The 27,550-nt window shown below is 39.9% G+C and overlaps 1 protein-coding gene across 1 annotated transcript; it reads right to left on the bottom strand.

Annotated features, from left to right (window-relative positions):
- Positions 1 to 1,407: 1,407 nt before the first annotated feature.
- Positions 1,408 to 26,758, bottom strand: LOC113679428 (gamma-tubulin complex component 6). Its single transcript, XM_089207229.1, has 32 exons — positions 26,379 to 26,758; positions 24,982 to 25,145; positions 24,189 to 24,289; positions 22,795 to 22,873; positions 22,581 to 22,637; positions 21,864 to 21,985; positions 21,629 to 21,662; positions 20,214 to 20,362; positions 18,661 to 18,865; positions 17,982 to 18,210; positions 17,064 to 17,127; positions 16,221 to 16,296; positions 15,269 to 15,378; positions 14,210 to 14,301; positions 13,115 to 13,254; positions 12,642 to 12,791; positions 11,976 to 12,057; positions 11,608 to 11,696; positions 11,003 to 11,118; positions 9,096 to 10,609; positions 8,389 to 8,484; positions 7,938 to 7,997; positions 6,943 to 7,036; positions 6,342 to 6,483; positions 5,984 to 6,143; positions 5,243 to 5,280; positions 5,071 to 5,127; positions 4,680 to 4,755; positions 4,048 to 4,102; positions 3,277 to 3,373; positions 2,387 to 2,648; positions 1,408 to 1,756 (listed from the first exon to the last, which is right to left on the bottom strand). The coding sequence occupies exons 1-32, from the start codon at positions 26,722 to 26,724 to the stop codon at positions 1,665 to 1,667; spliced, it is 5,148 nt and encodes a 1,715-aa protein (XP_089063355.1). The 5' UTR covers positions 26,725 to 26,758; the 3' UTR covers positions 1,408 to 1,664.
- Between the last annotated feature and the right edge of the window lie 792 nt (positions 26,759 to 27,550).

Genomic DNA, 27,550 nt, shown 5'->3' with positions numbered 1-27,550 from the left:
CGAAATATTTTTTACCTCATCATCTGATGTATTTCATTTCTCAAAACTACAGCAGAGTGTAGATATGATGTGAAATGGTGAAAATTAGCCTCTATTTGGCCGAGAACAACAAATATTTCAAATGACAATAATTTCAAGCGTGAATCGCCCCCTTTTAATATCAAATGAGTGACGTTAACAAATAAAGAAGCTTTATTTTGTTGTAAAGCAGCAGCAAGCAGCTGGAGCACAAAAGAAATGTAGGGGGGAACACGAGACGTAATCGAGTGCTTTCTATACTTTTGGCGCTTGGCGTGCTTACACACCTCTCATTTGCCTTTCCTGTTACTATTTGCCGGGTCGGTGTGTAATCGTCGGTAACTTGATCCGAAATTTCACTCTATCTGCTTGTAATAATATGCATGAAAAAATTACGTGCGTCTGATTGGCTGAAAACGAGTCCATTTTTCATGTAATACGAGTGCAAAGTTGTAACACAAATGTAATTTTGTTGTCTCTGAAAAATTTACATGTGCTTTGTAACACCAAATTGTACTCAAAATCATGTTGTTACCTACACTAAAAATATACACGACAAATTTACGCGCTTCTGATTGGCTGAAACTGAGTGCAGTGTAACTCGAGTGCAAAGCTGGAACACGAATACAAATTACAAATAGCACGCACGCTGTCAAAATTTCGTTTGCCTTGCCTTTGAGAGATGCCTTTTTCATGTATATTATTTCTAAGTAACAAAATGATTTCGAGTGCAATTTCTTGTAAAGGGGGACTTGAAAAATTTTCAAAGACCACAAATTGCACTCGCAATTTACTACGGGCTCGTTAAATATTTGGTCTTCGATAGAATTACTCGATTTTTAACACCGAATTTCACTCGAAATCATGTCAGTTCTAATTTGTGCTGTTACCTACAGGTTTTTCCGTGTCATTTAAAGCTAAGAGCTCGTTTCCATATTTGTTTTAAACGTCGTACAAGACGCATGGATCAAGTACGCCACTTTTCAACGAAAATTTGTGCGCTAAAAACACGAGCAAAACCTGTCACATTTCTTGTGTGTTGCAAGAGAGCTATGTACTTATATGGAAAAACCACAATCCGCCCGATCTGATCTCTTTATTTTCCCGAATTTTTTTGACAGTCGAAGTTTACTCGAGCGAACGCCTTTCAAGACGATTATCCAAGACCTTAATTTGACGTAACTTTAAGGACAATTCAGAAAAAAAAACTAAGCTTAAAAGAGATCCCACTGCTGTGTAGATCGTGTCTATCTAATCCATCGAGACGACTTTCAGAAACACCTAGTTTCAAACAGGTGGAAAGACTGAAATGAACTCCTGTCGGTTCGGTGAGTAGAGAGGTTGGAGGGAGGGGTGAGGCGAAAAAATGCGTTAGATGACAAAACTTAGGACAAAAATCAAAGGTGCGCGTGATCATCTCTCGCTTCATATCTTTACCTAAAAAATGTATTTCTCTCTTTCAAAGTCGCTAGTTGTTAGTAGTCCGAGAGTGGTCTGTCTACTATATCTTTGCGAAGTTCAGATAATAGCCCTGCCAATACAGTCCTGCTTTATGTGGTTGTTACGTCTCTCAAAGCACTACACAATAAATAACACAGTCATAAGAATATATTCGTTTGTGACGTCGAGGTCAAGAGGTAACGAATTCATTCCACATTGTAGAAGTTGTTAAAGTTGATTCTTAGTAGAAAGTCGGCCAAGTGCGATTGATAACCTCTGCGAACAAGTTTACTGACCACTGAAAAAAAATTAGAAAAATATTAGCGTTGATTTAAATCAAGCGGTTTTCTGAATAATGGTGTTCTCCTTTAAGGCGATAACCGGTAAAACTTTCCGCCCGTAGTATCTCTTATTGGTGCGTAAAATCGCTTGGAATTCTTGAAGATTCAACAGGTAAAGGATTGCTCTATCAGTTTGAAAATTTATTTTTCCTGTTCTGCTTAAAATAAGGAGAACACCTTTATTCAGAGAGCACAGCACGCCGAATGCACCCTTTTTGTGCAGCAGTAAGAACCCACCGCTGATTCGCAGATGGCCAAAAGAAAAAAAAAATTCATCAGAGTGCTTTTCTCTTACGTGTTATGAAACTAACACAGAAACCATCACAACGTCCAATCAGAGACATGGAAGTTATAACAACGAGCCAATGAGAATTGAGATGAAAAAACAAGGCAATTGCCTGAAGCGCGGAGAAACGTATATGACTAGGGCGCGGAAAAAAAAAAAAAAAAGAAAAAAATTTGTTTTTCTAGCTCCGCAATTAAAGATATTCAACAGACCCCTGTTACACCCACCACATTCTCCAGTTCCAAAATACTGTATACGAAGAAACACTAACAAAAAAAATCATTTTTCCGAAACATCTCACCTGTGAAGAGAAAGGTAGAGTATTCTTTGAATACTTTATGAGTATTACACATGATGTCATAAGCAGGATGAGTCACGTGTCCTGTACCAGGGTCTTGTTGCCATGGGGACGCCAAAAGCTGCGTGCGCAGTTTGAGTATAAGCGTGCCCAGGTCACTAATGATGGTCATCACAGGCGCTGCCTTTCGACTGAGCAGGGAACGGAAAATGGCTTTTCGGAGGTAGTCCGTGTGTTGGTTGTGCAAGTCGTCCAAGCTTCTTACCTGGATAGAGAAAATCAAGAATTAGTTATATTGAAGTCCACAAAGCAACCAGGTGGGCAATCAGACATAGCTAATGCTACTCTGGTTTCACGATTTAATTAATGTAACCGAGAAGTTACAATTCATAGACCCAACGTTTCGACACTTTTGTCTAGTGCCCTCATGAGGGGTGATCTAATCGTTGCAACAAGAGGTCCTTTTATATGCTCACTAATTAGCTGTCCTTTTTTCTGACGAGGTGTATATAGGGTCAGGTAGTAAGTCGCCATCGTCACGATTTGAAGGAGCGTGGGCGGAGTTGATATGCCAGGCTTCCCAACAAAGGCGCTGCTAGTAACGTCGATTAGTGGTGCTAATTTTAGACTTATCCCTTCTAATTGTATGGTTGGTTAGGCATGTGTGCACCGACAAAGCTGAATTTTCTTTTTGGCAAAAGAAGACCGCTTTTTGCCCTTTCAAACGTTTACCAAACTAACGTTTGGTACACGTTCTAAACTATGCAATCTCTTTCCTGAAAAAATATAATGAATGGCCGTGAAAAGGCGAACGTTTTACCAATCACAATGCCCATATAATTCAGCTTATTTTATAAAGTGTAATGCAGCTAAATCATCCCCAAGTCACCTACATTTAGAAGACCTTCTTGAAACTCTGACCAGGTAACGTTTAGAATTTGATTTGACAGGTATCCTTCAAGATTATGCACAAAGTGTTGCATTTCGTGCCTAAAAAAAGAAACAACAAAGACGTGATGACAGCATCGTAAAAAAATGCGAAACACTTCAATTTACCAAATCAGCCGACCTCTGGATGCCTAAAACTAACACGGAGAAAGTCATTGGCTTGTGAGCAAGCTAATCGCTTCGGCGCGGGCGTTTCCTTGCCCGCCGGAAAGTAAAAGGCGGGCAAGAGAGAGAGGAAGAGAGGATGTAATTAACGACACACTATTTCAGTATAAAAGAAATAGCGGTACTTCTTGTCGCTTCATGCTATTTGAACCAAGGTAAGGTAGGGCAGGATGGGTAACTCGACTCGTGAGCAGACTTCACCTTATTACCCTTTCACGAGGTTCCTAGAGAGTCCTGTTATAGTGTGCAAGTAAATTTAACAGTAGTGAGCGAGCCTGCAAAGGACCATCATAAATAGCAGAGCGACTTTAGCGACACGCACAGCTAGATTGCGCGCGCTGCAACGGGCCAAACAAGAGAAACAAGAGGACATTACCACTCACACGAAATATGTATTCCGCTTTCATCACGAACACTACAAAACGGTATAAAATACATTCACTCTGAAGAGCGCAAGAAAAAAAGATCTGTTGTTTTCGACAACGTTTTCAGTGGTCAACTTCGTCATAGAAATATGCAACAGAAGGCTAAGAGATGTTCTTATAAATTACCTGAAGAGCTGCAGCTGACGAAGTTGGGGCGAACCGGCTACATTGCGTGAGTAGGCTGTAACACAAGAACATTCGTCGTCAGCAAGAAAATTTAACAATGCCCATTGACCTTTTAAAGTATCATGATCTGAAAACAAATTTTCCGTTGCGTATAATTTACATTTGTTTTAAATTAGTGCAAAGAATTTGTTGTTACATCAAAGTAACATTTACTAAGTTTTAGAGGTGTTTTTTCTCATAACCTGTTTGCTCGGTATAGCATTGCCATGGTATGGAGAAGATACATGCTAATCACTTGTAAGAGTTAGAGATATATCACCTGCGGTTAAGTGTGAGGCCTTACGAGACGCGAGCCGGCGAGGGGTCTAGCACCGCTTATTGGTGCCAGACCCCCACAAAACTCTCACGTCTCAAATCTTCCCGCCGGTGGAGAAGCGGGCGACTTGAACTACAAATAATGAGAGCATGCTCAGGCTAGGTTTTTAGCGGAAACTCCTTCACACAGCTTGTGGTTTGATTTTAAAAAATTGCTTTACAAGTTTTTCATTTGCCCGAGCGTCTCTTTGAACAACAAAAGCTGGCGCTAGCTGTCTACCACTTAAAAACGAAAATTTACACTTTTTTAAGCTTACCAACGTGCTTCAAATGAAACCAAATATCCCGCAGGACCCACGAAAGACGTTTTAGCCGCAACATAAAAGAGAATACCTGAAATAAACAAAACATTATTCCTACAACCCTCCATTAACATTTCTTTTTAGTTTAAGGTTTAGTTTGATACCTCTAACAGCACACACCTCTGTTCAAAACAACTCCAAGTTCATTTAGTAAGTATTTTATCATATGACACTCGGAGCAAACTTTTTCATTTTGAATTTGCCGGCTTTCGCAACCAAAAATACACGGATTATGGTAGTTTCCGTGGAAACGGTCTGTTCTGTCAGAACAGTCAAATTTAGCTTTGGACTACTTTGCCCTGAGAGAATTTATTTCTTTCAAATAAATCCAAACATGATTTCTTACCTTGTTGTATTTCAAGACAGACTTTTCCGTAATGACTATATTGAGGGGCCAATCGACCTGATGAGATGAGATGAGATGAGTTGAAATGAAAACAAACGAAGAAAAAAAATGTAGTGGACAACTTGAAAAAGATTTGCAACAGCAAGGTGATGTTTTGTCTTGGACTACTCACTCTGTACCGCAACTCAAGAAAATCCAGGGTTCCCATTTCTAGTTTAAAAAGATCGCATAAAACATTATTACATAAGAACATAAAAAAATTAAGATTGTAAGTACTGAGCGTATTTCGGTCGAGAGCCTGGAACCAAATTCAAAGAAATCTATCAGCCAATCAGGGCAAAGGAAAGTGTCACAAGGATTCAGTGAAAAGTTAGAGAAAAAGCTCGCGAACTGCCTGAAGCGCGGGAAAAAAGAAGGTGCAAATTTCCTGTTGGTTTTGGTTTTGCATCTGATTAGTCGAAGGTGACACGAACTTTTTGGACAAATCCCAACTTGTACGGTTGGAGTTCCAGTCTTCCTAGGCCACTCAAATGAAACTTGCACCATTAAAGTATTTATATGTATTCTGAAATCATTAGATAGGAAACATTATGACGATTTAGGCATTTTTCGAGCAGAGGAAATTTGCTCTAAATCCGAAATCCGAACGATTACAGCAGGAGTTTTAATAACTCTTTCCATAAGCAGCTGCAGGTGGTGTAACCAAATACTACAGCCTGCACGCACGTTACACAGACAGTGGTCCGCGATCTTACAGCCGGCGGTAAACCGATAGTAACTTGCTTTTATTGAGAACCCTGCTTTAAGTGACAGTTGGCAGGGCTGGACAAAAACTAACAAGGTTAAACTTAACTCTAAAAGAACAGGAATGGTTAAGAATTGAAAACACTAAAATGGAACGGAATAGACATACCGTTCGGTTTAAATATCTCAGGCATGTTTTTAAGAGCAAAGGCGAGGTTCTGCGCATGCTCCGTGGTATCAGAGTAAATGGAGACTTGAAGGGCCTTCCCTACGATGGAGTTCATCACTGTGGCAGAACACATCTCCCGTGGGGACACCCCTGAGGCAAGCTGTTAAAAAAACAAAACAAAACAAAACAAAACAAAACAAAAACATTGCATAATAAATTGCAGCTCTGAGGTTGCCACGGCCTTAGAGATGAGGATTGCATGACCAGCTAAAACGCCAATCATGAAGTATTTGAAGAGGGAAGATTATGAGACCAGGCTTATTTCTTTCCCAAATGGAAAAAGGGGACAAAAAAGTACCTTTTCAAACAGCTGGTTGGAAAGTGAGAGAGAAAATTCACCGTCCTCCATGAGCAGCAGCTTCTTGAACAGATCAAAGTGTCTATTGATGTGCAAGTCTTGGATAAAATACGCCACGATAGCAGAATTTACCAAGGATATCCTAGAAAGTAAGAAAGGAAAATACATTGTTATACACAGAGCAGGGGGAATGAGATACGATGACAATTCTAACTGATAGATTCCACATTGTCGAGCGTCAAAGTGTGGTAAGATCAAAAAAATGGCACACAAGGCGCAGCCGAATGTCTCACTGAAGTTCTGGCCAGATTTTGTTGTCTTCTGTGATCTATTACTTAACAGACCTAAGGCAAAACAGAATCTATTCGTTATATATCATAAAGAAGCAAAATGGTGTAAATGTTAATGGAGTCGCCATCTATGCGTCGGTCCTCCAGCAGAACATGAAATACAATCAAAATGCGCGCGTACTTCAGCTCATTAAATACACTGGGATTTTAAATTTCTTTTCAGAGAATGACAAAGTATCAATCCCAATGAAGATCTTTTCCAAGGAAACAGGGTCTTGAAAGTAACAAATAGAAACTAACGAACAACTTACTGGGTTAAAAGAGGCGCCATGACAGATCGCTGAAGTAAAACCGGAAGTGACATCAGACGCGCTGCATCCGTGTCATTCTCATCAGCATCTGAGCCTGCAAACAGAACAAAAATATTCCCTGACCTTTTATACTTTCAGGTTTAGATTTCTGAGTCACTAGAAATTCGAGACACCATTAACAAGGAGGAACGAGGTTCACGTCTCACCAGCGTAATGGTCAAATACTACCGGAACCTATCGCGGTTTCCGAAGCAACAAGCAACTAGGTGTATTGTTACTTCAACACAGCGGTCAAACGTAGGACATGCGCGAGGAGATAAATTCTGGCCGGCCCCAATTTCCCGCGCAAAAGTTCAAAGGAAAAGATAAGAAACAAGTGCTGTCTCGCAAAATAAGCTAAAGAACGTTCATAGAAATCTGCAAAAGGAAACAAAAGTAGGGAAAAGGTAAACACAACACTTTTAGAACACGAGGCCTGTTCATGTACTGATATCCTGTTGATTTAACAAAAAAGTTATACGCTTTTAAGACACCATGACTTACTACCTTGTGTTGTTGTTGGCAGCTTGTATAAGACAACTTGGTTAAAAATTGCGTGTGAATGATTTTCTCATTTCACTGCAATATCTCTTAAGTGAGCAATAAAAAAAGATTTGTTTGTTTCTTTGTTCAGATAGGGAATAGCCACAATCCTAGAAATAATTAGTTGGGACACTTATCCAGAACTACTCCCATGGTATTTTTTCACCCCTCTCTCCCTTCCAATGCCGTCAATTGCCAATGTTTCTGTGCCAACTTGCAGAACAACATTGAAAGGGGGAGGATAGGCAAAGGATTTCCCAACGAATGTGCCTGGGAGTGCAGGTATCAAAACGATCTCTCAAGCCAAGAAGAGGCATCTCTTGCTTTGAAATGTCTTAATCTCATAATCCAGATCTTTCTCAATACGACGAAGACAAAATCTGAACAATCCAGTTTGATGCTTAATACTGTACCTTGCGATACTGGAAATGTGCCCATGGCGCCTCGCAGGAGATTGGATGACGGTTTTTGATCTAAAAATTAAAGATTTCAAATTAAAACACAAATGAACTCACAAGAAGCAATTTTCCTAGACACGAATGAAGGGGGTAAGTTTCTATAGAGACTGTGGTGCTACGTCGGTGGGGGAGTATAACAACACAATTTTGTTTTATCAACTCAGTTGATAATGTAAATTGGCCACCGTAAAGAGTTTCTTCTTAAGCTGACTTTTCGAACGTCCATCGTCCTTTCGTTCTGACAAAGGGCTAACGCTCGAACGTCGGCTTTAGAACCTCTCTTACGGTGGCCAGTTAATACAATAACCAATTATTTTGTTAAACCCCCCCCTCCCCTCCCCCCAACGACACGGCACCACAGTTTCTTTTGAAACTTTCCCTTCTGAAATCTCGTCGCTGGACCTACCCAACACATCAAAGTTGTCCTGAAGAGGTTCCACTTGAGAAGCTAGCCAAACGTCCTCAAACTCCAACTGCCTTGATTGTGGCTGTAAGGTTTCCCCTATCAAAACAAAGTTGATGTAGGCTCAGAAAAAAGGCCACATTTTTTTCCCTTCACATCTCCCACACTTGGTTATATGCGAATTTCGCGCGCTGGCAACGACGATTTCAACATTTGCCTTCAAAACCTTCCAAAGTTCACGAAACAAGTACGGAATGTTTCTGGTTGACTAAAATGAAATCATTAGAGAACACACCCAAAGCGACAGAAACGGTAAGCAGTACCAAACTGTACCATGAAATGGTCAAATTCTTAATTACACCTAAAAAATAATCAGTGGCGCAGAAGGACTTTGACTAAAGCTCGCGATAATTGATAAAGATTGTGGGAATAACAAGCTGGTTGTAAGAAAGTATCCATGCAAGAGGGTAGTCATGTAAGGGGAAACATTGTTTAGATCAGATTTCAGATTTTCACCACTGTACCTACACACATGTAAATGACACAATTCGGGATCGTTCGCTAAGAAATAAGAAAATGTCAACGAGAAAGGTGAGAAAATTCCACTTTAACAGCTTTGATAGAAATACATCTCACATTTTCCCTTACAAAGCTGAGATATTCCTCAAAGACGAAACGAAAAATTGGTCACAAGATCGTTTCTGACTCACCTTCTTTCTCTTTAACGTAATACAAAATATTCTTTATCTTCCCAGCAGGCTCCTGGCCACGCGTCGACAACCTCGTCCCCTCTCCTACTGCCCCCTCCCCACTTGGATACAATATGTCCTGAATAACACTTTGGGGAGGGGCTCCACGAGTGTGCACCGGTCTATTTGATTGTTCTGACTCTCCCTCTCTTGGGTACAAGATATCCTGAGCAGGTGTTGATTGTCCATCAGGTTTAGGATAGAGAATATCTTGAACCACGCTCGAGGGAGGGGCACCACGGGTCGTATTTTGGCTGTCACCCAAGACATTGATGTCTCCTAAAAGCTTCTGAATAAAGGCATCCGAAGGGTGTTGCCAACTTTGTCTGGAACTACGCTGGATAACTTGGGCTACACTGTCGCCGTGTGAAAAAGTCACCTGGGAATCTGAGGGGTGCCCATGTTGGGAGTAAGAATGGGTCTGTGAATTAGGTGTGTCCAGAGTATCGGGGTACAACAACCCGCTTACAGATGAGTCACTGGGGTGTCCATGTTCCGAAGAACGAGCTTCAGAAATGGTTCCTTCCTGGGTACCGCTAGTGTTTAGAAGGTGCTGGGCAGTGGAATCGGATGGATGTCCTTGTGCGGACGGCGTTCGAACTTCAGACGTCGCTCCCATTGCGCTGCCGTATAAAACTTCTTGGGCTGAAGAATCCGAGGGATGACTCGAAACAAGGCCACGAACGTTCACATCTGAAGGCCGGGTTACCATGGTCACAGACTCAGCATCCAGGCCTAATGTCGAGTTTGAGGGTGTAGTGGGATACAAAACGTTTTGCAAAGATGAATCACCAACGTGAGGAGTGCTGGTTTTTAAATTGCGATCGTGTAAACCATAATCTAGCGTCTCGCTTTCTTCGCTGGTCTTACGTTTGTCGCTATACGTGGCAAACTGTATGGAGGAATCGGAAGGATGGCTCTTAGGAAGAGAAGATGCTATCTTCACCTCACCATCGGGTGGGGCTTCCCAAGTCTTTCTGCCCGAACCTGCTTCAGTCATCTTCCCAAGCTCGGCAACACTCTCAGCAGGGCTGTCCCAAGTCCTTCTGACTCTGTTTTCCGAAGCAGATTCCTCCGAGTGCGATCCAGCCTCCCTATCGAACTGCGTGCTTTCGCCTAAGCTCGTGTGCCCTGCTCTAACCAAGGCATCTGTTTTTACGCCACTGGCTATAAGTGACACAAGGCTTGGACTCGGAGCCGAAATTGGAGTGGAAGCTCTTTCTTCCTTGGAAACATACTTTTCTTCGAGTCGTTTCTCACGCCGTTCGTCGCTATCATCCGTTATTTCACCAGAAGTCTGGGTACCAGACGCTTGTGTCATCTGCTCCTGTAAGCTGTCTAACCGAGCCTGCTCCTGCACAAAGAACTGGGTTCTAGCAGGGTCGAGTAACCGACGGCGGATGTGCCATTGGGCACGAAACTCTCGGTACTCCACCTCACGGCTGAGTTCCTCATAGTACTTGATGAGCTCTTCCCTGTGAAAGAAATTTAAAAATTCAAATTTTGTAGGAACTCAGAGAATTCACCTCCACTCTAGTGAGCTCTTAAGGAAACCGACTTCGTGCAATTTGCATCTTGACACCAAAGGAACTAGTTGCAAACACGGAAATCTTATCAACCGCCACGATCATACCAAGGGCGAGAAATAGAGTACGAATGGTGCCACGCGCGGGAAAATCACGTGACTCAAACCAAAACTATGTTTTCTAATAGGCTAAGAAAAAGCGTCTGTAATCCAACTGGCTGTAGCACACTCCACGCGCTACAAGAGCTCACAGTGACGACCACTTAGCTCCAAATCGACACGACAGAAACACTACTCCGCGAGGACACCTCGGAAAACAGAAAAGATATGGAACCCTCAGTACCTTGCTTTGTTCTTCATCTCTTCTTCAACTGTTGCAGTAGTGACCTCCTTGTCTTTCGCTGCTTTTAAACGTTTAATGTCCTCCTCCCTCTCCTCTTCTCTCGCCAAGGCCTTATGCTGTTAGAGGCAACAAAATTTTGGAAAGTTACTGCCTGCGCTCCGTTTGGTTTAGTAACCTTAACTTAGTGAGGGTGAAGATTTAGCATAAAAAGTAGCATGAGTAATCGACGGCAGATGAGCCAATAGGCACGAAACTCTGGCCCGCGAGATTCGAGCAGGCAAGCGATGTGAGCGTGCGAGGTCTGCGAGGGGTCTGGCACGAAAAGGAATTCAAGAGATGAAGGGGATCTGCACCTTAACAACTAAAGGGATCACCCCCCCCCCCCTTTAGTTATACCTTTCATGGCGCCACACCAATCAGATCAGGGAGAAGTCTATTTTCGCGGAAGATTTCCAAAATTTGCTAAAAGCTCTAGAAACTCTTCCCAGGCTATTTGTTCTCCTACACTAGACGTGTTCAGTAAAGGACTTCTTATAATTATCATTACAAGCAAGATTGACTCAATGTCTTTAAGAGAACTTTAAATTTGATCGGAGTCAACAAACCTTAAACGCCTCTTCCATTTGTTCTTTTAACATCTTTAAGTCTTCTCGCTTCTTCTCCTCGACTGCTTCTTTAGCCTTTTGAATAAGCTCTATTGAGAAAAAAGCGTTGATAGCCATCAGCTCCTCTCAAGGGAGGCCGCCTAGAGGATGCCCTTATAGGCGCTACTGCATGCGCATTTCTCCACCCGCGGGAAGATTAGAGACGAGTCACCGAGAGGTTTACCGAAGGTCTGGCACTAATAAAGATTAATGCCAGACACCTCGCCGAATTCTCGCCAGCCCTCTTTACCCAAGGACTCAGACTTTCTCAAGGGCTTAGAAACGCTCGTGTCGCAGTACAGAACAAATCTAGCTTTATAAAAACCAACCTGTTATCTCCGCTAAGGCTTTTGCAGCCCTTTCACGTTCTTCAACAATTTCACGTTCTCTTTCGTCCTCAGTGACTTTCCTCTGATAAAATGAGACAATAATTTCGAAATAAGACTATTACAAAGGACTTCATCGATTACAAAATACTTCTACACTTTTTTTTGAGGGGGGTGGGGGAGAGGGACGGGGCAGGGAGAATTAAGGTTCTCCCTCAAAATTTTACTCTGGGAGTTCCTACGACTCCTTCAACCTATGGTTAATAATCCTAGAAAAAAGTAGAAGGATCCACGCTTAGTATTGTTTGAAATTGGGGAAAAACCATCTAATATTTCGTTCCATGACCTATTGCGATGCACAGTGTTGTGGTAAGGGATTCCAATACTTCCACGTTTTGAGGTTTTAAAGAAGGCGCCAAAGAACTTAAAAAAAAAAAAAAAAGATACTTTCATTCTGAAAATAGTTCTTCGCAGATCTACTCCGGTTTGAATTAAATCAGTAGTGAAATAGACTGACATCCAAACCATGTGTGAACAAGAAGACGTGTTCTTTGTGCCGTTTTACATATTTTTTTCTTTAGCCAATCAGTGTGTCCTTGACGCGCACTTTCACCAAATCCAGGCGCGAAAAAAAAAAAAAAAAAACCGATGACTATTTCTACCGTTTACCTCATTTTCTCGTTGCTCTTGACGTTGCCGATGCATTCTTTGTATCTCACTCATGAAGTGTTGGCATTCCGCCTCTATTCTACCGAGTCGTTGCATTGAAAATGTCACCTCCATTTTAGGAAGGGGAATTCCTGGATCACATAAATAGTGCTGAAAAAAAAAAAAAGGAAAAAAACGACATACCATTAATGACATGAAAAAAAACATCTTATAAAAAATCTCAACCGTGTACTTGTCCGACGTTTAACCCATTGGACCCCACTAGCGACGTGCATTTAAATTCTCCTTACAATATAACGCCTCAATATCACACAAAGGTCACGAGAATAAAGGCAATGATCACCAACTTAAGAATCTCTCGATTGTTACACAAATTCTCCACCTCAGCATCTTAGGAAATGTATCGAGGACAGTTTGGAGAATATGCATCTTAGGAATACTTTGTAAAATGGAGAACTTAAGACGGCACTCACCCCTGGGCAGCAAAGTTTTAACAAATTAATTGTTTTTCCACAAACAAAAATGTCATCTGCAAGTTCACCCAGAAACAGAGGCACGCAGTCGAGTTTGTCACGACCGACCATTACAAATCCTTGAGTCCAAAAGTGTTTATCTGAGGAAATGAAGTGAATGAAATGAAATGAATAAAGGCACGAAGGTACGAAGTTACGAAAAAACGAGGGAACGAAGGAACGAGGGAACGAAGAAACGAAGGAACGAAGGAACGAAGGAACGAGGGAACGAAGGAACGAAGGAACGAGGGAACGAAGGAACGAGGGAACGAAGAAACGAGGGAGCGAAGGAACGAGGGAAGGAGGGAAGGAGGGAAGGAGGGAAGGAGGGAAGGAGGGAAGGAGGGAAGGAGGGAAGGAGGGAACGAGGGAAGGAGGGAAGGAGGGAAGGAGGGAAGGAGGAAAGGAGGGAAGGAGGGAAGGAGGGAAGGAGGGAAGGAGGGAAGGAGGGAAGGAGGGAACGAGGGAAGGAGGGAACGAGGGAAGGAGGGAAGGAGGGAAGGAGGAAAGGAGGGAAGGAGGAAAGGAGGGAAGGAGGGAAGGAGGGAAGGAGGGAAGGAGGGAAGGAGGGAAGGAGGGAAGGAGGGAAGGAGGGAAGGAGGGAAGGAGGGAAGGAGGGAAGGAGGGAACGAGGGAACGAGGGAACGAGGGAACGAGGGAACGAGGGAACGAGGGAACGAGGGAACGAGGGAACGAGGGAACGAGGAATTGAGGGAACGAGGGAACGAGGGAACGAGGGAACGAGGGAACGAAGGAACGAGGGAACGAGGGAACGAGGGAACGAAGGAACGAAGGAGCTAAGGAACGGAGGAGCTAAGGAACGGAGGAACAGAGGAACGAAGGAAGATCTATCTTAAACAGAACAACAACAACAACAACAACAACAACAACAACAGCATTTATTTAAACACGATAAAAAATTCAGCAAAAGCTGATGTGGTCGTGTACGGACAATAAAACTAAATTCCTAACTAAATCCAATAAAACTAAATTCCTAACTAATTATAAGAAGACTAATGTAAGATTTCTACATATTTCTACATAGAATACCCTCACCTCTGTAAGCTAAGTATTGTTCATCCATTTCAATCATGAACTCGCCAAACATATCATTGCAAATCCCCTTAAAAACCCATGTTTGAATGAATCTAAAAGGATGAACGAATACAAGAATTAAAAACATAACACAAATTGATCTATTGTTTCTTTGTCTCCAGAATCGGAGAATAGCTTTATAATCACATGATGGTCATTTAGAACTGAAATTCGTCAAAGAGACCTGAAAAATTTGCCCCGCACCCATCTGCGAAATTTTCAGGATTCTTTTCCCGCACTTTTGAAGGTTACCAGTGAGCACTGTTCCTTCATTTGAAATCTCCAGTAGTCAAAATCATGAATTTCATAACCTTCCTTGTGTTAGAAAATTTTTCAATAGAGTGTCGAAAGTACTATGGGATTGCATTGGTTTTGCTTTATTTCGCTCTGTGATTGGCCTAGAAAACTCGCGCCACTCTCTCAACCAATCAGATTCAAACTATAACCAAAACAAATTGGGCGCCCGCGATTACCCGCGCTTTAAGCAGTTTGGTTGTTTTTAACTCAGAGTCTTCTTGCCTTTTAAAGGCATTTTTTGTGATTATTTCGGTTTGGGGTTGACGACACTCAATCGGAAAGCGCTTTACGTGAAACCACACAATGAGTGGATATCCAGTTCCTCCGTGAGCTTTTTCTTGCTTTTCTAAATCTGCAAAAAATTGACCTAGAAATCCTGTTTCATCTAAACTATCTCTCACATCAAGACAAACAAGACAACAGTCCCCAAACAGACAACAGTCCCCGAACACTGGACTTCTGAGTGACACATTAACCCCAAGAACCCTTTTTCCAACAAAACCAGCTTGCAGCACAGTGAACCCAAGAAACCCTTTCGCTCTTAGGCCCATATCCCACAATTCTTTGCTAAATAATGTAGAGAATATGATGTTAGATCACGATCTCAGAACAAAGGTGATAACTTTCTCTCTTCTCCAAACCTGTTGGTTTTAATATGTATCAAAAACGTTAGGAGAAACTGCATACCAATAATTATTGGCTGTGAAAGGTTTAACAACTTACATGATGTATGGCTGCACACTGTGTTTGAGAAGAGACAGCAGGATGGAGTAGGACTGAGAACTAGAGTGCTCTAAGCAAAGCTGGTATAAGTATGTTAAGAGTCTGACACCCTGAGGATCGGATCAATACAAAAATGAGCGTAAGTGAAATTTAGATCAAAATATAATCAGCTGTAAGTAACTACATTTTAACTTAGTTTTAAATAGATTGAAAAAAGACGGCTGGAGTAAGCAGCAGAAACAAAACATGGGTAGGGTAACTGCCGTCAAGAATGGCACCATACCTTTAAAAAAAAATGTAAAAAAAAAAACAACTCTTTGTCCCACGCTCGTGACAAAACGAAGAACATATTTCTCTTTTTCTTTACCGAGCTCAGAACTTACTATCTTTCTTATTCTATTTACAAACATGACGCTACCGACATCGCTGATCCTAGCAGTATGCAGGACGCGTGTCATATATGAACTTCGTAATAGACCTCGCTCGCCGTAAAGTCTCTGTGGCTCAGTGGTCGAGCATCAGAGCGCGGAATCTGAAGGTCTGAGGTTAAATTCCTCATGGTAACTCAAAATTTTGCCTTTGTCCCACGCTCGTAACTAGACGAAAAACATCTTTCTTTACAAATGGAACTGCTACAACTCAATAAAAGGGTAAGTTTCTAAAGAAACTGTGGTGCTGCGTCGGTGGGAGAGTATAGCAGGTAATTTAGTGTTAACAACTGGGTTGAAAATGTAAATTAGCCACCGTAAAGGGTAAAAAAGCTGACGTTTCGAGCGTTAGCCCTTCGTCAGAGCGATCGCAAACGTCAGCTTTTTTACCCTTTACGGTGGCTAATTTACATTTTCAACCCAGTTGTTAACACTAAATTACCTGCTGCTACAACTCAGTTATGTCTACCTAAAAGTTCCTGTGTTAGCTAAAGCGCAAACGTTTTCAAAATTGATTAACTTACCGTGGCGAATTTTGGTTTAGGATCTTCTGGAGCTTTCTTGAAAGCTTCCGAACACATGCAGACATCGGCAAGAAACCTGCAACATGCAACAAAAGACAGAGAACCGCATTTTTAACTATCGCATCGCTCAGGACGCATACTATTCAAGAGAAACAAATTCTCTCCATAGGACAGGATTTTAAAAATGAATCAGAGCAGACAACAAAGGTTCAAGACTGTTCAGGACTAGACAGGAATTAGAGCAAGCTACTAGGGGGGGCATGAGGCATTCCTATTTTCATAAATTCAAAAGAGCAGTCTCCATAAATGCATTTTCTGCACTCTATTATGAGAATCATCTTATGTAAAAGCAAGGTTGCTCAACACAAAAATTAATAAGAAGGATGAAAGAACAAAAATCACCAACTGTTGCTCAATCACTTAGAATTCTCTAATTGAAATTTTGTCATGATGTTTATCAAATCTGGGGTAATGTATCCATCAGAGTAGATGGGAAACACCTATGAAACAGAGCCATGAAAGAAGCAGTTAATATTTGCTCACTGGAGGTGTCAACTTGATAGACCAAGCATTTATTTTCCTATAAAAGCTAAGTTTTTCGTTTGTCTCACGATGTAGTCACGCGTGATGTGGATCGCATCTTGTGACTACATCACACGTGACTACATCGTGAAATAAACGAAAAGCTCAGCTTTTATTGTTATTCACCACGATGAATAACCACGACCTTTTGTACGAAATTTATTTTCCTGGTTCCAAAGTTCTCCATAAGATCTATCTGAGCCATTTTCAGCAATTAAATATTTCATTTTTGTTATCTTTTTCTACCTTAAGTTTATTTACCTTAGCTGCCTTCCTAGATTTTCAAATGCAAATGACAGCATCATGGGACTTTGCACGGAGGAAGCTGTAAAAATCAATTAAAAACATAATTCCTAAAAGCCATCTTGACCGTTAAATCATTCAGAGGTAGGAAGTCTACTTCCAGAAGCAGCTCACTAATAATCTCATTTTGAAAGTGTTCTTGGTTCACTGTTTGGTATTTTTCCAAAACGTTATCTATGCTGTTGAGTAAGTAAAACTGTCGCACCATGACAAAGACAAAACAACATCTTCACCTTGTTAGGTTGAAAAAAAGGGGCAGGAGCCTCTCTCGCTTACCAGTCATTTTGTACCCACAGATGTTTCTTACTCAGTCCATTTGCACCCAGCTATGACCATCCATACCCAGTAAGTTTATTTTTTTTGTTTCATACCCATATTAATAAATACAGTCAGACTTGTATAAAGTAGCAATGTATTAAGCCTTCACCAAGTATTAAGCCGTTAGTTGTCGAATTCATGAATTTTTTTCCACTCACACACTGTAATTTTCAACTCTATTACGTGGTCAACTTTATTATGCAGTAATGGTCACCCTTTACTAAGTTTCATTGTTCCCCGCCTGTATTGAGCGGTCACTGAAAGCAGGACCACTCAAGCAATACAAAGAATAATCTTTCACATAATTTTTAATCCATGTTTCTCTCCCAAAATCAAAGTAAGTAGTATTTTCGGTCAAGATTTTGTACATTTAGCGTCAATTATGACACAAATTTGCGTCGTTTAACGTTTTCAGTAATACTCCTAATCTGTTGGATCGTATTTAGCGGTCAACCTGTAATAGATAATCACTCTGTCACTCTCCATAGTTGACCGCTTAATACAAGTTCAACTGCAGTTAGTAATTGATAATTTAAGGCATAGCAAATCCATACAAACCTTCTACAGACAACACTGTTGCTCTGTAGCATTGTAAATAATTTTGAAGAGCTCCAAGGAAAGCCTGCAAAACCAAACCGGCTGAGTGGCCACGGTGATGTGTTGCAAACTTGTTAAGCTGGATGTAATCTGTTCCCATCACTGCCAGCCGTGCTAAGACGTTGCGTAGCATCTCAGGTGAGGTCCCAGAAAGACGGACCTGATCACTGACAATAAAGGACTGTATAGCCTGTCAAACAAGAAATAAACAAATTACAACATTTTATGCGTTTCACATAGTTGCATCTGAATTTAGACATCTTGAAAAATTTAGCTAAAAATCATCCAGTTTGTCATTTAGAGGCACTCTTTGTTCCACATAGTTGCATCTGAGTTTAGGCATCTTGAAAAATTTAGCCAAAAATAATCCAGTTTGTCATTTACCGCCGTTCTTTGCAAAGGCCGGTAAAGTGAGAGAGACCTGGATTTCCTTGTGTTCAAGGAAGTTTTAGACATCAAAGAAATGACTCTAACTATAATTATTACATTTCAACATATCTGAACACAAAAAGCTGAATCATCTTTCCTAAAATAATCCTCACTTACTATCATACAGGTTATGAGTAGTAAACAATGACATCCACACCACAATCACTAAAATTAATTACAGTACTTTTATTTTACTAGACAAATATTGTACCTTATCAAGATGAAATGTTCTAGAAGGAACTCCAATAAGTACATTAATGGAATCCTTGATCAGAGCTTGTAAGGAAGCCATGTTGGGACTTAAAGTTGGAGACTTCACAATGTAGGAGACTTGACGAATAACTGTATCATACAGTGCATCAAACACAGAAGCACCAGCTTCTGTAAGGTAAGGTTTTTCATTTAAAAGTTCTCGTCTGAAAAACAAAATGAGAAAAAAAAATGTAAATTCTAACACTACTTGCATCTCTTCCAGATCTCTGTAGAATTAGCCCTTTCAGTCCCAAGATCTCAATAGTAATTCTCATCTCTGCCTTCTTTACATTTCTTATAATTGGAGCTCTGAGAATTTTTCATTAACCATTTAATCCCTGAGAGTGACCAGCATCTAATTTCTCATTTCAACATCACCCATGAATCAAACATTAAGGTCATGAGAAGGAAATAATAATTCACTGAAGAACATCATGATTGTTAAACAAATTCTCCTTGCCAGCACATTAGGAAATGTATAGAGAACAGTATGGAGAATATGCATACTGATGTTAAGGTGTTAAGGGTTAAATCAATTGATATCCCCTTTATGATCATTTCCTTTCTTCTCATCACCTTTTTTGGCTAACAATGAATTGTTACTGTGAGGAGAATTTACTCATTAGTCACTCTCAGGAGTGGATAGGATAACTGATACGCTTTTACAGCCTCACAGTAGTTTTCGTATTTTCCTTTTTCATCTCTTTGCTTTTCCTGTGGCAATGATAAGGTTATTTGTTGGACAATCATAAGCTTCTTAAATTGGTGATCATTTCCATGATTCTCATGACATTTACATTTGATTCAAGGTTGATACTGTTAGGTGAAATTAGAAGCCAGTCACACTCAAGGAGCACCCCACCCAAGAATGGAACACAATAATTCTGCCACTGTTTGAATTTCTAACCTCTTGACCTCTAGAGATACAAGCAGCTCTGTACCCCAGCATACAGATAAGTGTTCCCACAATTAGCCAGGTTTAGAGTCAAATGGAAAACAAAAGCATTATGAAAAGAGGAACTTTAAGAATGATTGCTGCTAACATGCATTCAACCCTTTCTCTCCCAAGATCTGACTGTTAATTCTCTCCTCTAGCTGCTGCAAATTTCCATATAAATTACACGAATTTGGTGTTAGATCAAGAAAACAACTTGTATACCTAAGTTTGAGTAAGTTTGAGTCACAGTGTGCATGTCTATCACTTCTAGGAGTTATAGGGTTAACCCTTGAACCCCTAAGAGTGACTGGCATCTAATTTCTCCTTACCATATCACCCCTGAATAAAAAATTAAGGTCAGGAGAATAAAGAAACTGATCACCCACTACAGAGGCTCTTGATAGTTCCACAAATTCTCCATGTCAGCACCTTAGGAAATGTTTAAAGAACAGTTTGGAGAATACACATACTGATTTTATGGCATAAATGGTTCACATGCATTTGCAGAATGAATATTGAACTTCACAGTCAGGCATAAGAGGTTATAATAGAGAGAAGACTGAGGAAAAACTTACTTTCCTTCCATTTCCCAGGTATAAAACTTTTGTGGTGGTAATGTTAAAGCTGCAGACCAGACATCAGTATTTTCTTGAGTGGATTGCTCTGAGTTGAGAGAAGATTCAGAGCTTGTCTCTAAAGACTCAAACCCTTCATCATCTGCACTCTAAATAGAGGAAATAAAACTATCATTGTATATCTCTCGGTATTTCCCTTTCTATTTAAACCCCAAGAGATAATAAATTCCTACTGACCTTGTTTCCTGAGTCCATACCTAAAGTTACAGAAACTTGCTTTTTTCAGTTACAATTTATGGCCTGCATGATTCACCCTTGAGCCATAAATCAGAACAGAAAAACTTGGTCTATAGTTTACAGTATGGCCCTTGAATCTGGTTTATAAGAGGTATTTATATTTTTATTTTTTTTTATTACAAGGATGCATCACCTTTTAGGTGACAGATAGTCAGGATCCAGAATTACAACTACCTGATTGCCTATGCGATTGAAAATATATTTTTGGCAAAAAGCATGTTGGGCTTTGCCACCTTTTGCAATGACTTACTTGGTCTCTTTCCAATTCTCTCACCCAAAGCTCAAAGAGTTTATTATTGAAAAAATTCAGGCTTGGTTTCAAGGAGGATTCTCATCCTACATGTACCTAAGTTTGTCTTGCTGAGGTTTTTATCCTCCAGTGTAAGTAGGTTAAGTTTAAAAAGGAAAATGAGGTAGGACTACTTGACCCCCAGAATAAATTTTTGTCAAAGAAACTGCATTATACCTATCATTTTTGTACTTGGCTATGAAGCAAAAATCATACAAATCAAAACTCGCTAATATATCAAACCCTCTTGTCACCAAATTTTTCCACTTGGCAATTAGTAACCAATACTCAAAGTTAATTTCAGACTGCAGTAGGGTTGATTTGGTTGAATATTGACAACTAGTGAATTACAATGGGTGCAAGTTTTGGATCTGCTTAAAATTCTACAGAAATTACATGGTTGGTAATATTGCAACTTTTACAATACAATACAATATTAATTTTATTTGCTATATACGACATTTACACATGGAAAAAAAAATGAAGAAAATTGATGACAGAAAATAAATGGCGAGAAAACCTGAAAGAAACCACGAGGCTTATAACAAGTCAGGCTTTCTCAATTAAAATAACTAATCTTATATTGGAATTACAATATGGACTTATGGTAATTAACTTTGACCGCGCACACGTACACACACACACACGCACACACATATTAAGTAAGTTAGTTAAGAATTACTGCCTTACAGAAGCTAATACTTAGAGAGAAGAAATTCCTTAAGCTTTCTTTTAAAAGAAGCGGAGGAGGGAGAACTAGTTATGTCAGAATTTAACGAATTATAAAAGTTTGGACCTTGAAAGTAAATTAAAAACTTTTTAAACTAACCTCTCTCTGTTCCAGGGCTAAGGAATGAAGAGTCCTGTACAAAAACAAATTCAAAATCTCTCAGTCATAGATATCATTTTAGAATGGACCCGATAAAGGGTAGTAGTAAGAATGCCCCCCACCCCTCACCCCACCATGCCCCATCCTCAAACCCCCCCCCCTTCCCTCTTCCTCCCCCCTACCTTCATACCTTCATCCTGCGTTCTTGGGAGTTCACAATAATTTGTCAGTTTACCTGGAACTGCTAGGAATGTCAGGTAAATCCAGCTTCACATGCAGGTCATCAGTGTGGCTGTGAACAAGTGCACTAAATAATGAAGAGCGCCCATTCTTTTCATACAGGTCTTCATTGGCATCCTGAAAAAATGATTAAAAAAGAAGATTAAAAGTAATGAGCTACCATAACCTAAATAATTACATAAAACCTCAGATGAAATGCACTATTTTTCCCATCAATATGGGTGCAGTTTTATCTAAAGGGGGAGTGGAGGAAGGGGGGGGAGGGGGGGGTGAGTGTGTGCTGGCTGGACAGTAGGGACCCTTGGATAAGGCAAGCACTTACTTTCCTTTCAACCCCTTACACCCTAACATCAGTATGTATATTCTCCATACCAATCTTCAGAAATTCTCTTTGGTACTGACAAGGAGAATTTGACAACCAGGAGCTTCCTAAGTTTGAAATCATACATGTATTTTTGTCACAGTTATGTTTGATTTTGGGGTAATATTGTGAAGAAAAATTAAATGTATATGTTGGTCACTCTCAGAGTTTACAGGGTTTAGTGAAACAGCACATTTGAGACAAAAGAAAATGAGCTGAAAGGTGACAGTTAACTCTCTTGAAGTTTTGTTATTCAGTAACATAGTTTATTCTTATGTTTCAATATGGATTTTTTTTCTATATATAAAAAAATTTTGTAAGTACTGTGTTTAAAAATCACAAGCATCTTACCTGACAAGGCAAGAAGAGTGCTTTCCCAGGAAATGTCCCTGGCATTTCCTCAAAGATCTAGAAAGAAAATATATAAATAAATAAAGATACCATCGATAATTGCAGTTACAGCTTTTTTTTCACTCCCTCAACAACCTGTGGTTTGAATTCTACATTGTAGGCAACCTTTTCAAAATTAATTGTATTGATTTTGTAAACAATAAACTATACTCACCTGCAGTTCAGTATGCTGTTTGCCTGTTGATCCATCACTTCCTGGAACTGAGAGGACCGGAGGACATTCAAACAACTCCCTGTTTAATATCAAAGATAAAATAAAAACTACTGTTATTTAGATATTAGGGACTTTAAGCTGGCAAAACAGAGGTGCAGAGGAAAACATCATTTGAAAAATAATTTTTTCTTTTTCATCACTTTCCAACATGATTGAATGTGTTTGCTGTCTCTGACAACACTTCACTTCAAAGTGTGGAGGCAGTGTGGTTGAGGGTTTAGGGTACTGGGCTTGTAATTTGGTGGTCTTGGGTTCAAGTACTCTAGCCTGGCACTCACTGGATTTGTTCTTGGTTGCCCCAAATTTAACTCAAGTGGACAGAATGTGTCATGTGTGCACACTGTTGTCTTGCATTTTGCTGAGTTAACTGTTGATTTCTTTTTTTTATGAAAACCTATAACTAATGCCTAGTTTCTTTCTCAATTATTGTCATAGTTTTGATCGATTAGTAACAGGACTTTGTGTCTTTCAATTCTGTCTGCAATCATAATTATTTGTGATTAAAAAATCAGAATCCTGCTTCATGGTCATCCGATTAAATGTTTATCACTTGTATTATTACAGACTGAAATGGACTCTACTCGGTCCTATCACCATTATAAATTTTCTTCATCTACATCATCAGCTCAATTACACACATTTTAAATGGTTCTTACTTATGATCTTTTTGAGGAAACATGCATCTATAGATGATATCACCATTAACAACATTTTGCTTTTTTTAATCATATGAAACAAATAGATTCCATGTTGTTGTGGGTCTGTAAAGTAATCAATCACTGAAGATGTCACAATGTGGCCAGAACATCAGTGACACACTCTACACCTCGTGAGCCACATTTTTTGTCTTTACCACATTTAGCTATTATCTGTGATCTATTATTGAAAGGATTCATGACAATATGGAATTGATGCATTAAATTGTGCAGCTTGTTAACCCTTTAACTCCCAAGTTCTCTTTATTACTGTTACAAACTTTCTTGTACATTAGTTATGAGAATTTAGTGTGAGATCAAGATAACAATTTCTACCTGATAAGTTGGAGTTTTCTCATTACTTGTTTGTAGGATAATACATATGGATATTATAGGGAGAAGTTACATGTTTATCACTTCTAAGAGTTTAACGGTTAAGATGAAGACACCAAAATCCTTTTCTTCTCACAATGGTGACCAAAACAGGCCGAGCTTGGAGAGTGGTTTTTACACGATATACAGTTTCTCTAGATATTCAAATTGTCCAAAAATATGTACAGGCTATGCCAACCAGAACCAAAAATAATGGTTTTATCAGTCACTGCATAAAAAAGTAAAGTTTACCGCACTGGCACAGACCTTGAGTAATGGACATAGTGATCAAATTCCAATCCTTGTTGTCTCAGAAGCTGACTGTCTGTAACAAGAAGAGGTCCCTCTGGAAGAGAAGTCTTTTGGATCTAAAAAGCACAAACTAATAATTATTTAAACAAATACCTATGTTTTTTGTTACCTTGTCATGAGCATGAGACAGACAAAAAATTCTTAGTTCACATGCTGCAGAATCATATCTCAAACATCTGTATGCAGCACTCCAATGCTCCATCAGTGAGCCAGTCAGAGGTTCCACGATGAACTAGGCTATGAATCAGGTTCACATGTTACACGCCTTTCCCACATCGTTGGGACCAGCAATGTCAAAAGTGTTATGTGAGTCAATGGAGAAAGAAATGTGACAAATTTCAAGCTTGATAATGTAATTAAAAAGGTGTTTTAACCTTGTCACAAACACAGAGAAGAGAAAATATGCAGAGTTCCTGATAGTAATCAGACCTCAGACCTTAGGACTCAGCACTGTGATACTCTTCCACTATGATTTTCTCACCTCCCCTTCTCTTACCCCTCCTGAGCCCCCCCTCCCCCTCCACCCATAAAATATCATATTCTCCACAATTTTATCTATACATCTCCCAAGGTGCTGACAAAGAGAATTTCTTTAACAATCAGAAGCTTCCTTAGTTGGTGATCATTTCCTATATTCTTGAGATCTTAATGTTTGATTCAGGGGTGACATTGTAAGGAGAAAATAGAAGTTTGTCACTCTCGGGGGGTTAAAGGGTTAATCTTCAAATCAATTTTATGGCTTCTTCACCTGATTAAGTCCTCTGGCCCAGACATCATCCTGATAACCCAGCACTGGTGTTGACCCATAATGCCCTGTTCCCGTCAATGCAACAAGAAATCTCAACACAGCTTCCTTCTCTGTTGCATTTGTCTCTTTTGTGCTGTTAAATTTAATGGCACTGCTTGAGGGCTCTGTTAGAAAACAAAACTTTGCACAGTGAATTTAACAAGATGGGAAATGCAAAGTAAATGTTAAGTGATAGCATGCTGGATGGCATATCGTGGGGTAGGTCAAGTACAAAGTAGGTTATTGTGTTGTCTTCTTAGCCAAGAACACTTCATTTTAACTTCACTTCACAATGCTTAACACTACCTTGAAATATAAATGGGTAACAGTCCACTATCATGGAAGCCTAGTGAAATGCTGAGAGGGGGGTAATGTGCTGCTCAATTTGAACCTCTAATACTAAGGAAAATACAGGAATTTGACAGGAAATTTGAAAGGGGTCTGTAAGTCTATGTTTTAAGGCTGGGTCAATGCATTCAAAGTCATAATTGCTGATTTTGCCTTTGGGTTTGCATTTGAACACAGTTTTTGCCCTGGGGGCAGGAACTTGTACAAACTAATCTTCAAAAGTTCAAATGCCCAGCGGGCTGCCAGGGAGGGGGAAAAATGTTGAGGCTTGATTGACTGCATAACCAGAAATGAATGGCATCCATCTTGAGAGAGTGCACAAACTCTTAGTTGTGTCAAGCCACAGAAACAGGGGATGCACACAAGCAGCTATGGATCTCTGAGACCTAACCCTATGTTAAATGCATAGGGATCATTGTTTTAATGTTTGAATATTCAAAATTTTGTAAAATACCCAAATCTAAAATAATTTGATGCTTACATGTCTCACAGTACTTTTTTAACGAAGTAAATAAGGGACTTGCACCCACTTGTTATGTGACTCATAGTGCTGGAACTTATTGCATTTTCTTTGGCATGCACCAATAATAATAATGCCAAATGTATGTACATTCCCCCTGGGTTGGTTGCTAATTTACTGCAGGTGAACCTTCAAAATCATTTGGATTTTCCTGTCAGTTCAGCTTCACTGAAACCATGAAGGCCTGCTGTGCACACTTAATAAAATAGCATTTAATGCCAATATCAAGGAACTGAATAGCAAAGCGCAGCAATTTGTTGCATTCCATTCAATTGCATGGTTGTACATACAGTGTACGTGCTAACAATAATTAAAAACAGTTATGGGAAATGTTTGCAATCTCTTCCTATCTGAGTAGTTTCCTCTGCAGCTAATATAATCATACGGGCAAAACATAAGCTTATGCTTCCTCGATCACAATTTTCTCCGTAGATATCGAAATATATCTATGGACACACATCGTATATTAGACTTAAAATTTTAAACCTACCTTGCAAATTCCTCCACTGACAAACGAAATGATCCAATTTCTCCGCATCATCAAACCTCCTAGCTATCCTCAATTTGAATGCAGCGATCGACAGTTTATCATAAATATTGAATCGTAAATCATCTTTCTTCTCAGCTTTATCGCCAGTGCGAACTAACTCACTAATCCAAGGAGCTCGAAGTTCTTCGAAAAGGGTCTCGTAGAGGCAAACTTTTAAAGCCTTTTGCCTTTTATCAGTGTAACGTGGACGCCTGTAAATATCCCATCCTATGTTAGCTTCATTTTTGAAGGATTTCTCGCAGAGTTTGGAGAAAAGAAACGATAACCCTTCACTTTCCTCATCCATATTCCTCCATTTTCCCCGCCAATAAAGATCAATATAAATGCTTGGTAACCATGCCTTTTGTACTTCCCACGCGCGGTTCACGCGCAGCTAACTATGCAAAAAGTTCGAAATCACGCAACATTATACGTATAGATAACTTTATCGGTTACTCTTTGCACAATTTTTTTTCCAGTTTATTGTTCAAAAATTAATTCCCTCCTTTGAAATGAAAGGTGGCACGGCGAGATAAATTATGGTTGAAAAAATCTGATAAGACTTTGGACAGATATGTATTTAAAATTAAGGGGGCAGCGAATGGTTAAAGACTTGCAAGACGAAAAAACCGGTAAACCCACGTCTAAAAATCCTAAACAATTTTAGCTACACAAAATCTTTAATTTTAACCATAAATTGTGCTTAGATTAAGGCAGGGTACTTAAAATGACAGGGAAGTTTTGCGGTAGAACTGCGTTTAAATTGCGATGTATCAGCGGAATCTATACCATCGCGAGCCGAGGTCATTTTCAAACAACAGCGGTAAAGTACAGAACAGTTCGTTTCTCCCAAAGATGACTCTAACTCGCCTCGGCTATCGTTTGATAGAGACCCTCCGCTATAAGAAAAAAAAATATCCGTCTTTAAAAAGACTCTGAAAAAAAATGTGAAATTTCGTACGTGACCGAAATAAAGAAACTTAACGACTTACCACTGAAGCCTGACAAGATCTATAGATCGCGTACAAGCATGAGTTGTTAGACCCGTGGTTTTTCAAGTTATACCAATTTCCACCCGGCTTATTCAGGAAAAGACCCCGACGCATCCAGGCTCAGGGTTACAGTCTTATCTA

This window comes from Pocillopora damicornis, chromosome 5 (assembly GCF_964200805.1).
Source record: "Pocillopora damicornis chromosome 5, jaPocDami1.2, whole genome shotgun sequence".
In the NCBI taxonomy this organism is placed as follows: Eukaryota; Metazoa; Cnidaria; class Anthozoa; order Scleractinia; family Pocilloporidae; genus Pocillopora; species Pocillopora damicornis.
Note: the sequence above shows the minus strand (reverse complement) of the source record. Positions and strands in the feature narration are given on the sequence as shown.

Coding starts and splice junctions, on each gene's coding strand:
- LOC113679428 (XM_089207229.1), bottom strand. CDS start 26,724: ATGGATGAGGAAAGTGAAGGGTTATCGTTTCTTTTCTCCAAACTCTGC. Junction 12,792..13,114: donor TAAAACTTTGCTGCCCAGGG/GTGAGTGCCGTC, acceptor TTTTTTTTTCAG/CACTATTTATGTGATCCAGG. Junction 3,374..4,047: donor CGTCAGCTGCAGCTCTTCAG/GTAATTTATAAG, acceptor TTCTTTTTTTAG/GCACGAAATGCAACACTTTG.